The 12,108-nt window shown below is 49.7% G+C and overlaps 2 protein-coding genes across 2 annotated transcripts in view; one reads left to right on the plus strand and one right to left on the minus strand.

Moving 5' to 3' along the window:
* The window catches only part of TTLL11 (tubulin tyrosine ligase like 11), a 263,922-nt gene that overhangs the window by 110,643 nt on the left and 141,171 nt on the right, over positions 1-12,108 (plus strand). The gene's annotated exons all lie outside the window — the stretch shown is intronic.
* The window catches only part of LOC144951210 (disabled homolog 2-interacting protein-like), a 75,274-nt gene that overhangs the window by 19,954 nt on the left and 43,212 nt on the right, over positions 1-12,108 (minus strand). Inside the window, 2 exon segments of the mRNA XM_078881359.1 lie at positions 3,098-3,106; positions 5,924-6,127. Of these exon segments, the coding sequence (XP_078737485.1) occupies positions 3,098-3,106; positions 5,924-6,127 (213 nt within the window).

The raw sequence follows: 12,108 nt of genomic DNA on the forward strand, positions 1-12,108 counted from the left end.
TAGCAGCAGCATCAGCAGCAGTAGCAGCAGTAGTAGTAGTAGCAGCAGTAGCAGCAGCAGCAGCATCAGTAGCAGTAGCAACAGCATCAGCAGCAGCAGCATCAGCAGCAGTATCAGCATCAGCAGCAGCGCCAGATTGCACCGAGGCCCTCGTGAGCGCTGGGGTTTGATGGCCTCAACTCCCGGTCACCGCAATCCGTCAAGGTCAACGCGCTCCTTTTGATTACAAGCCGGGGGGAGGGGGGGGGGAGGGGAGGGGGGGAAATCCATAAAACCTGGGATTGCTGGCAGAGAGGGAAAGGTCAAGAAATCTCAGAAGGACCAACACGGGCCATCGATTTGGAAAGCACCCCCCCCCCCACAATGTAAAAAGTAACAAATAAACGAGACCGATCCGCTCCGATAAATTTGAAAGTCCTTTCTTTTCAAATGTGTCTTTCTTCCTATGATACGGGAGGAGCACAGCACGGAGAACCACTCTAGCTCGTGCAGAGACCTATAGACTCACACAGAGACCTACAGACTCACGCAGAGACCTATAGACTCACACAGAGACCTATAGACTCACACGGCGACCTATAGACTCACGCAGAGATCTATAGACTCACACAGAGACCTACAGACTCACACAGAGATCTATAGACTCACACAGAGACCTATAGACTCATACAGAGACCTATAGACTCACACGGAGACCTACAGACTCACAGAGATCTATAGAATCACACAGAGACCTATAGACTCACAAGGAGACCAAAAGACTCAAACGGAGACCTACATAATCATACGGCGACCTATAGACTTACACACAGATCTATAGATTCACACAGAGACCAGTAGACTCACACGGAAAACCTATAGACTCACACGGAGACCTACAGACTCATATGGCGACCTATAGACTTACACACAGATCTATAGATTCACACAGAGATCTATAAACTTATACAGAGACCTATAGACTCACACAGAGATCTATAGACTCTGTAACAGAGTCCTATAGACTCACACGGATAACCTATAGACTCACACGGAGACCTACAGACTCACACAGAGATCTATAGACTCACACAGAGACCTATAGACTCACACAGAGACCTATAGACTCACACAGAGACCTATAGACTCACACAGAGACCTACAGACTCACGCAGAGACCTATAGACTCACACAGAGACCTATAGACTCACACAGAGATCTATAGACTCACACAGAGAACTATAGACTCACACAGAGACCTACAGACTCACACAGAGATCTATAGACTCACACAGAGACCTATAGACTCATACAGAGACCTATAGACTCACACGGAGACCTACAGACTCACAGAGATCTATAGAATCACACAGAGACCTATAGACTCACAAGGAGACCAAAAGACTCAAACGGAGACCTACATAATCATACGGCGACCTATAGACTTACACACAGATCTATAGATTCACACAGAGACCAGTAGACTCACACGGAAAACCTATAGACTCACACGGAGACCTACAGACTCATATGGCGACCTATAGACTTACACACAGATCTATAGATTCACACAGAGATCTATAAACTTATACAGAGACCTATAGACTCACACAGAGATCTATAGACTCTGTAACAGAGTCCTATAGACTCACACGGATAACCTATAGACTCACACGGAGACCTATAGACTCACACAGAGACCTATAAACTCACACAGAGACCTATAAACTCACAAGCAGATCTATAGACTCACACAGAGACCTATAAACTCACAAGCACATCTATAGACTCCCACAGAGATATATAGACTCACACAGAGACCTATAGACTCACACAGAGACCTATAGACTCACACAGAGACCTACAGACTCACACAGAGACCTACAGACTCACACAGAGACCTATAAACTCACAAACAGATCTATAGACTCACACAGAGACCAGTAGACTCACACGGAGACCTACAGACTCACACAGAGACCTACAGACTCACACAGAGACCTATAAACTCACAAACAGATCTATAGACTCACACAGAGACCAGTAGACTCACACGGAGACCTATACACTGATGCGGAGACCTATAGACTCACACAGAGACCTATACTCACACAGAGACCTATAGACTCACACAGAGACCTATAGGCTCATACGGAGCCCTATAGACTGAGTCCTATAGACTCACACGGATAACCTATAGACTCACACGGAGACCTACAGACTCACACGGCGACCTATAGACTTACACACAGATCTATAGACTCACACAGAGACCAGTAGACTCACACGGAAAACCTATAGACTCACACGGAGACCTACAGACTCATATGGCGACCTATAGACTTACACACAGATCTATAGACTCACACAGACACCTAGAAACTCACAAGCAGATCTATAGACTCACACAGAGATCTATAGACTCACACAGAGACCTATAGACTCACACAGAGACCTATAGGCTCATACGGAGCCCTATAGACTGAGTCCTATAGACTCACACGGATAACCTATAGACTCACACGGAGACCTACATACTCACACGGCGACCTATAGACTTACACACAGATCTATAGACTCACACAGAGACCAGTAGACTCACACGGAGACCTATAGACTCACACAGAGATCTATAGACTCACACAGAGACCTATAGACTCACGCAGAAACCTAGAAACTCACAAGCAGATCTATTGACTCACACGGAGACCTATAGACTCACCTGGAGACCGACAAACTCACACAGAGACCAGTAGACTCACACGGAGATCTATAGACTGATGCGGAGACCTATAGACTCACACAGAGATCTATAGACTCACACAGAGACCTATAGACTCACCCGGAGAGCTACAAACTCACACAGAGACCAGTAGACTCACACGGAGATCTATAGACTGATGCGGAGACCTACAGGCTAATACGGAGACCTATACTCACACAGAGACCTATAGACTCACACAGAGACCTACAGGCTAATACGGAGACCTATACTCACACAGAGACCTATAGACTCACACAGAGACCTACAGGCTAATACGGAACGCGTTGTGATGCCGAGCTCACGCAAAACACGCTGTGACGCTGGGTTCACACGGAGCGCTTCGTGATGCTCTGCTCAGTAGTGCTTCTCAATGTTGTTGGAGCACCGGGCCGTGATTCACACTCGCCACGACGATGCTTGACTCAGGGAGGAGGACGCCCCTGCCATGCATAGTCCAATGGGATGTTGGCTATCAACAGCAAGGCAACTCCTATGACTAATTGGGAATGGGACGCAAGCGTAGGATTGGTCACCCTGTCGCTGGCCGCCTTTGGGGAGGGTGTATAGTGTGAAAGGCCGAAACACCCTGGGAACCAAAGGTTCACTACTGACGATGCGCTCCCCAAATTTCACCAGGCTCACTGTTCATGAACTCTTGGAAGTTGCTTGCACAAAGGATGGTAACATCTCATCCTGTGTTCTTGGAATCTGTGACAAGTCTCGACAAAACGATTAAAAAACTAAGGCAATGAGAGCAACACTAACAAAGCCAACAAAAAATATCGAAGCGGAAACACCTTCCCTGACACGTCTCCCTGTCTGGCTATTCATCTCCCTGTTCTGTCTCTGTCTGTCTCTCTCCATCGGTCTGTCTCTCTCCGTCTGTCTACACGTCCGTCTTGTCCCGTCTGCGCGCACGCCTAACAACGAACAACCCGTCGTGAGTGAGAGAGAGGCAGAGAGAGAGAGAGAGACAGAGAGTGAGCGAGAGAGTGAGCGAGAGAGTGAGCGAGAGAGTGAGCGAGAGAGTGAGCGAGAGAGTGAGCGAGAGAGTGAGCGAGAGAGTGAGCGAGAGAGTGAGCGAGCGAGAGAGTGGGCGAGAGAGTGGGCGAGAGAGTGGGCGAGAGAGTGGGCGAGAGAGTGGGCGAGAGAGTGAGCGAGAGAGTGAGCGAGAGAGTGAGCGAGAGAGTGAGCGAGAGAGTGAGCGAGAGAGTGAGCGAGAGAGTGAGCGAGAGAGTGAGCGAGAGAGTGAGCGAGAGAGTGAGCGAGAGAGTGGGCGAGAGAGTGGGTGAGAGAGTGGGCAAGAGAGTGAGCGAGAGAGTGAGCGAGAGAGTGACCGAGAGAGTGACCGAGAGAGAGAGCGAGAGAGTGAGCGAGAGAGCGAGCGAGAGAGCGAGCGAGAGAATGAGCGAGAGAGCGAGCGAGAGAGTGAGCGAGAGAGCGAGCGAGAGAGTGAGCGAGAGAGTGAGCGAGAGAGCGAGCGAGAGAGCGAGCGAGAGAGTGAGCGAGAGAGTGAGCGAGAGAGTGAGCGAGAGAGTGAGCGAGAGAGTGAGCGAGAGAGTGACCGAGAGAGTGAGCGAGAGAGTGAGCGAGAGAGTGAGCGAGAGAGTGAGCGAGAGAGCGAGAGAGTGAGCGAGTGAGTGACCGAGAGAGTGAGCGAGAGAGTGAGCGAGAGAGTGAGCGAGAGAGTGAGCGAGAGAGTGAGCGAGAGAGTGAGCGAGAGAGTGAGACAGAGAGTGAGCGAGAGAGTGAGCGAGAGAGTGAGCGAGAGAGAGAGCGAGAGAGTGAGCGAGAGAGTGAGCGAGAGAGCGAGAGAGTGAGCGAGAGAGTGGGCGAGAGAGTGGGTGAGAGAGTGAGCGAGAGAGAGTGACCGAGAGAGTGAGCGAGAGAGTGAGCGAGAGAGTGAGCGAGAGAGTGAGCGAGAGAGTGAGCGAGAGAGTGAGCGAGAGAGTGACCGAGAGAGTGAGCGAGAGAGTGAGCGAGAGAGTGAGCGAGAGAGTGACCGAGAGAGTGAGCGAGAGAGTGAGCGAGAGAGTGAGCGAGAGAGTGAGCGAGAGAGTGAGCGAGCGAGAGAGCGAGAGAGTGAGCGAGAGAGTGAGCGAGAGAGTGAGCGAGAGAGAGAGCGAGAGAGTGAGCGAGAGAGTGAGCGAGAGAGTGACCGAGAGAGTGACCGAGAGAGTGAGCGAGAGAGTGAGCGAGAGAGTGGGCGAGAGAGTGACCGAGAGAGTGACCGAGAGAGTGAGCGAGAGAGTGAGCGAGAGAGTGAGCGAGAGAGTGAGCGAGAGAGTGACCGAGAGAGTGAGCGAGAGAGTGAGCGAGAGAGTGAGCGAGAGAGTGACCGAGAGAGTGAGCGAGAGAGTGAGTGAGAGAGTGAGCGAGAGAGTGACCGAGAGAGTGAGCGAGAGAGTGAGCGAGAGAGTGAGCGAGAGAGTGGGCGAGAGAGTGGGCGAGAGAGTGGGTGAGAGAGTGAGCGAGAGAGTGAGCGAGAGAGTGAGCGAGAGAGTGAGCGAGAGAGAGTGAGCGAGAGAGTGAGCGAGAGAGTGAGCGAGAGAGACAGAGAGTGAGCGAGAGAGTGAGCGAGAGAGTGAGCAAGAGAGTGAGCGAGAGAGAGTGAGCGAGAGAGTGAGCGAGAGAGAGAGCGAGAGAGACAGAGAGTGAGCGAGAGAGTGAGCGAGAGAGTGAGCAAGAGAGTGAGCGAGAGAGAGTGAGCGAGAGAGTGAGCGAGAGAGAGAGTGAGCGAGAGAGACAGAGAGAGAGTGAGCGAGAGAGCGAGAGAGACAGAGAGTGAGCGAGAGAGTGAGCGAGAGAGAGTGAGCGAGAGAGTGAGCGAGAGAGTGAGCGAGAGAGACAGAGAGTGAGCGAGAGAGTGAGCGAGAGAGTGAGCAAGAGAGTGAGCGAGAGAGAGTGAGCGAGAGAGTGAGCGAGAGAGAGAGTGAGCGAGAGAGACAGAGAGAGAGCGAGAGAGTGTGCGAGAGAGTGAGTGAGAGAGTGAGCGAGAGGTGGGGGTTTACAAAAAGCTACGTTAAAAAAAATATATATTTACGAAATGATGAACAAAGCTAAGTGCCGAATACACCGAGCATCTTCTTGTTTCCTCTGATCGTAATAAAAAAATAAGAGAGCGATGGGCGCGGGTAGAGCGCGGGAGTCGTCAGTCCCATCTCGTCACGGCGTATATACCTCAGGCACTCGGAACTGCAGTCATGCCCAATTCCAGCCGCGGTAGACGTGGCAGAAGCGGCGGCGGCAGGGCACACGGGGGGAGGCTGCCTGTCGCCCGGAGAGACATCCGTGGCGTCCCCTCCCAGGTGGAAGAGCGGGTTGTGAAAGGACAGCGGTTGTAGGCCGCCTCCCATTACGCCTGCCGCCCTCCCGGGTGTGTCCCTACAAGCGCACGGCAACGGGGGGGCCTTATGAATAAGATCGTCGCAATTGTTTTTTTTGTTTTAGCAAATCGCCGCCGCTGCCGCCACCGCCGCCATTTTGAAATGGACTGGCCGCCATTTTGTCAACCGCCCGTCGCCATTTAATATCTTAAATTCGGCCGCCAATTTACATACTTCTTCAAAATCCAAGCCACTTTTCAATCCGCTGCCATTTAAGAAATCCGCCACCATATTCAACAACCATTGCAGCCATTTTTTATTACATCTGCCACCACTTTAAAAAAGATTGCCGCCATCTTTCGTCACTTTTTTCAATAAAATACAATTCTGCAAGCGAGTAATCGCGTGTTGATATTTTATACGACCAGTCGCGGAATCCCATCGCGCCATGATCTCTGAAACCTGCCGTCAACGTTCAAACCCTTCGCCGTGACTTCTTTTAACTTAGCACGCCATGATATCGATTTCAATTTTTTTAATGATTTTCTTCGACCCTGACATGATTTTTATACTCACGCTCAACTTGAGAAACAGCCAAAATCATTTCGACCCAACACGACTGTTTAAACTCACAAACGAGCCATCTTTCAATCTGCCTAGCATCAACTTTCAACTCACTTAAAACCAAAACCTTTCGCTTTCTGCCTCCACCACTTTCCAACAAGCCCCCCCCCCCGCCCAATCGTGACCTTTCAACCTCATCGTGACATCCCTTTTCAACCCACCGCAACTTTTGAAAATTAAATCCCATTTTGAACTTTCAACCTTACCACGGACACCCCTTTGATCTCGTCACAACAGCGAAGGACCGATCGAATTTCTCCGCCGATAATTATTTGTTATTTTAAAGATGCCACCGGCGCATTTGCCACATTGCCACCCATCTCTCTCTTTTTTATGGATTATATTTTTTCGCGACTCTCGCTTCAGGCCTGGTGTCCGTGCAACGCTTTGCTGTTTCCGGCAGGATGGGGACGAGGAAGCGTACACCAAGCGGGGGTTTCCAACTCCCGGTCGTTCAAACAGAGGGCAGGGAGAGTCGCTATGCACGAGAGAGTCAAATCTCTCTCTCTCTCTAAGATCTGTGACGTCCGCAGAAATTAGCGAACGTTTCTCATGCCCTGCCCCCCCCCGCCCCAGCCCCGTACTCTTTCTCGGCCAAAATTGCGAGATTCAAAATAAGTTCGCGTGAATGAAATGGAATGAAAAAAAATTCTCAACAAAAAAGTGTTAACGAATAATAATGATGATAAAAAGAATGCGTGCTGAAAAGACCAAAAAAATAACGAGAGTCAAACCGCGACCGGCTCGCGCGGACGCTGCGTTGGATCGTCAACATCGCGGGACCTCGAGAGATGTCGACGAATGTGGAAGGCCTTCATCCAGCAGTGGATAGAGTCTATGGGCAGTGTTGAGTCTATGGTGCAGTGTTGAGTCTATGGGCAGTGTTGAGTCTATGGGCAGTGTTGAGTCTATGGGCAGTGTTGAGTCTATGGGCAGTGTTGAGTCTATAGGCAGTGTTGAGTCTATGGTGCAGTGTTGAGTCTATGGTGCAGTGTTGAGTCTATGGGCAGTGTTGAGTCTATGGGCAGTGTTGAGTCTATGGTGCAGTGTTGAGTCTATGGGCAGTGTTGAGTCTATGGTGCAGTGTTGAGTCTATGGGCAGTGTTGAGTCTATGGGCAGTGTTGAGTCTATGGTGCAGTGTTGAGTCTATGGGCAGTGTTGAGTCTATGGGTAGTGTTGAGTCTACGGGCAGTGTTGAGTCTATGGGCAGTGTTGAGTCAATGGGCAGTGTTGAGTCAATGGGCAGTGTTGAGTCTATGGGCAGTGTTGAGTCTATGGGCAGTGTTGAGTCTATGGGCTGTGTTCAGTCTATGGACAGTGTTGAGTCTATGGGCAGTGTTAAGTCTATGGGCAGTGTTGAGTCTATGGTGCAGTGTTGAGTCTATGGGCGGTGTTGAGTCTATGGGCAGTGTTGAGTCTATGGTGCAGTGTTGAGTCTATGGTGCAGTGTTGAGTATATGGTGCAGTGTTGAGTCGATGGGCGGTGTTGAGTCTATGGGCAGTGTTGAGTCTATGGGCAGTGTTGAGTCTATGGGCAGTGTTGAGTCTATGGTGCAGTGTTGAGTCGATGGGCGGTGTTGAGTCTATGGGCAGTGTTGAGTCTATGGTGCAGTGTTGAGTCTATGGTGCAGTGTTGAGTATATGGTGCAGTGTTGAGTCTATGAGCAGTGTTGAGTATATGGTCAGTGTTGAGTCTATGGGCAGTGTTGAGTCTATGGGTAGTGTTGAGTCTATGAGCAGTGTTGAGTATATGGTCAGTGTTGAGTCTTTGGTGCAGTGTTGAGTCTATGGGTAGTGTTGAGTCTATGAGCAGTGTTGAGTCTATGGGCAGTGTTGAGTCTATGGGCAGTGTTGAGTCTATGGTGCAGTGTTGAGTCTATGGGCAGTGTTGAGTCTATGGGCAGTGTTGAGTCTATGGGCAGTGTTGAGTCTATGGGCAGTGTTGAGTCTATGGGCAGTGTTGAGTCTATGGGCAGTGTTGAGTCTACGGGTAGTGTTGAGTCTATGGTGCAGTGTTGAGTCTATGGGTAGTGTTGAGTCTATGGGCAGTGTTGAGTCTATGAGCAGTGTTGAGTCTATGGTGCAGTGTTGAGTCTATGGGCAGTGTTGAGTCTATGGTGCAGTGTTGAGTCTATGGGCAGTGTTGAGTCTATGGGCAGTGTTGAGTCTATGGTGCAGTGTTGAGTCTATGGGCAGTGTTGAGTCTATGAGCAGTGTTGAGTCTATGGTGCAGTGTTGAGTCTATGGGCAGTGTTGAGTCTATGGGCAGTGTTGAGTCTATGGGCAGTGTTGAGTCTATGGGCAGTGTTGAATCTATGGTGCAGTGTTGAGTATATGGGCAGTGTTGAGTCTATGGTGCAGTGTTGAGTCTATGGTGCAGTGTTGAGTCTATGGGCAGTGTTGAGTATATGGGCAGTGTTGAGTCTATGGTGCAGTGTTGAGTATATGGGCAGTGTTGAGTCTATGGTGCAGTGTTGAGTCTACGGGCAGTGTTGAGTCTATGGGCAGTGTTGAGTCTATGGGCAGTGTTGAGTCTATGGTGCAGTGTTGAGTCTATGGGCAGTGTTGAGTCTATGGTGCAGTGTTGAGTCTATGGGCAGTGTTGAGTCTATGGTGCAGTGTTGAGTCTATGGGTAGTGTTGAGTCTATGGGCAGTGTTGAGTCTATGAGCAGTGTTGAGTCTATGGGCAGTGTTGAGTCTATGGTGCAGTGTTGAGTCTATGAGCAGTGTTGAGTCTATGGGCAGTGTTGAGTCTATGGTGCAGTGTTGAGTCTATGGGCAGTGTTGAGTCTATGGGCAGTGTTGAGTCTATGGGCAGTGTTGAGTCTATGGGTAGTGTTGAGTCTATGGGCAGTGTTGAGTCTATGGTGCAGTGTTGAGTCTATGGTGCAGTGTTGAGTCTATGGGCAGTGTTGAGTCTATGGGCAGTGTTGAGTCTATGGGCAGTGTTGAGTCTATGGTGCAGTGTTGAGTCTATGGGCAGTGTTGAGTCTATGGGTAGTGTTGAGTCTATGGGCAGTGTTGAGTCTATGGGCAGTGTTGAGTCTATGGTGCAGTGTTGAGTCGATGGGCGGTGTTGAGTCTATGGGCAGTGTTGAGTCTATGGTGCAGTGTTGAGTCTATGGTGCAGTGTTGAGTATATGGTGCAGTGTTGAGTCTATGAGCAGTGTTGAGTATATGGTCAGTGTTGAGTCTATGGGCAGTGTTGAGTCTATGGGTAGTGTTGAGTCTATGAGCAGTGTTGAGTATATGGTCAGTGTTGAGTCTATGGTGCAGTGTTGAGTCTATGGGTAGTGTTGAGTCTATGAGCAGTGTTGAGTCTATGGGCAGTGTTGAGTCTATGGGCAGTGTTGAGTCTATGGTGCAGTGTTGAGTCTATGGGCAGTGTTGAGTCTATGGGCAGTGTTGAGTCTATGGGCAGTGTTGAGTCTATGGGCAGTGTTGAGTCTATGGGCAGTGTTGAGTCTATGGGCAGTGTTGAGTCTACGGGTAGTGTTGAGTCTATGGTGCAGTGTTGAGTCTATGGGTAGTGTTGAGTATATGGGCAGTGTTGAGTCTATGAGCAGTGTTGAGTCTATGGTGCAGTGTTGAGTCTATGGGCAGTGTTGAGTCTATGGTGCAGTGTTGAGTCTATGGGCAGTGTTGAGTCTATGGGCAGTGTTGAGTCTATGGTGCAGTGTTGAGTCTATGGGCAGTGTTGAGTCTATGAGCAGTGTTGAGTCTATGGTGCAGTGTTGAGTCTATGGGCAGTGTTGAGTCTATGGGCAGTGTTGAGTCTATGGGCAGTGTTGAGTCTATGGGCAGTGTTGAATCTATGGTGCAGTGTTGAGTATATGGGCAGTGTTGAGTCTATGGTGCAGTGTTGAGTCTATGGTGCAGTGTTGAGTCTATGGGCAGTGTTGAGTATATGGGCAGTGTTGAGTCTATGGTGCAGTGTTGAGTATATGGGCAGTGTTGAGTCTATGGTGCAGTGTTGAGTCTACGGGCAGTGTTGAGTCTATGGGCAGTGTTGAGTCTATGGGCAGTGTTGAGTCTATGGTGCAGTGTTGAGTCTATGGGCAGTGTTGACTCTATGGTGCAGTGTTGAGTCTATGGGCAGTGTTGAGTCTATGGTGCAGTGTTGAGTCTATGGGTAGTGTTGAGTCTATGGGCAGTGTTGAGTCTATGAGCAGTGTTGAGTCTATGGGCAGTGTTGAGTCTATGGTGCAGTGTTGAGTCTATGAGCAGTGTTGAGTCTATGGGCAGTGTTGAGTCTATGGTGCAGTGTTGAGTCTATGGGCAGTGTTGAGTCTATGGGCAGTGTTGAGTCTATGGGCAGTGTTGAGTCTATGGGTAGTGTTGAGTCTATGGGCAGTGTTGAGTCTATGGTGCAGTGTTGAGTCTATGGTGCAGTGTTGAGTCTATGGGCAGTGTTGAGTCTATGGGCAGTGTTGAGTCTATGGGCAGTGTTGAGTCTATGGTGCAGTGTTGAGTCTATGGGCAGTGTTGAGTCTATGGGTAGTGTTGAGTCTATGGGCAGTGTTGAGTCTATGGTGCAGTGTTGAGTCTATGGTGCAGTGTTGAGTCTATGGGCAGTGTTGAGTCTATGGGTAGTGTTGAGTCTATGGGCAGTGTTGAGTCTACGGGCAGTGCAGAGTCTATGGTGCAGTGTTGAGTCTATGGGCAGTGTTGAGTCTATGGTGCAGTGTTGAGTCTATGGGCAGTGTTGAGTCTATGGTGCAGTGTTGAGTCTATGGGTAGTGTTGAGTCTATGGGCAGTGTTGAGTCTACGGGCAGTGCAGAGTCTATGGTGCAGTGTTGAGTCTATGGGCAGTGTTGAGTCTATGGGCAGTGTTGAGTCTATGGGTAGTGTTGAGTCTATGGGCAGTGTTGAGTCTATGGGTAGTGTTGAGTCTATGGGCAGTGTTGAGTCTATGGGCAGTGTTGAGTCTATGGGCAGTGTTGAGTCTATGGGTAGTGTTGAGTCTATGGGCAGTGTTGAGTCTATGGGTAGTGTTGAGTCTATGGTGCAGTGTTGAGTCTATGGGCAGTGTTGAGTCTATGGGTAGTGTTGAGTCTATGGGTAGTGTTGAGTCTATGGTGCAGTGTTGAGTCTATGGGCAGTGTTGAGTCTATGGGCAGTGTTGAGTCTATGGGTAGTGTTGAGTCTATGGGTAGTGTTGAGTCTATGGTGCAGTGTTGAGTCTATGGTGCAGTGCAGAGTCTATGGTGCAGTGTTGAGTCTATGGGCAGTGTTGAGTCTATGGTGCAGTGTTGAGTCTATGGGTAGTGTTGAGTCTATGGGCAGTGTTGAGTCTATGGGCAGTGTTGAGTCTATGGGCAGTGTTGAGTCTATGGTGCAGTGTTGAGTCTATGGGTAGTGTTGAGTCTATGGTGCAGTGTTGAGTCTATGGGCAGTGTTGAGTCTATGGGC

The sequence above is a fragment of the Lampetra fluviatilis genome, chromosome 61, assembly GCF_964198595.1.
Source record: "Lampetra fluviatilis chromosome 61, kcLamFluv1.1, whole genome shotgun sequence".
NCBI classification, from domain to species: Eukaryota; Metazoa; Chordata; class Hyperoartia; order Petromyzontiformes; family Petromyzontidae; genus Lampetra; species Lampetra fluviatilis.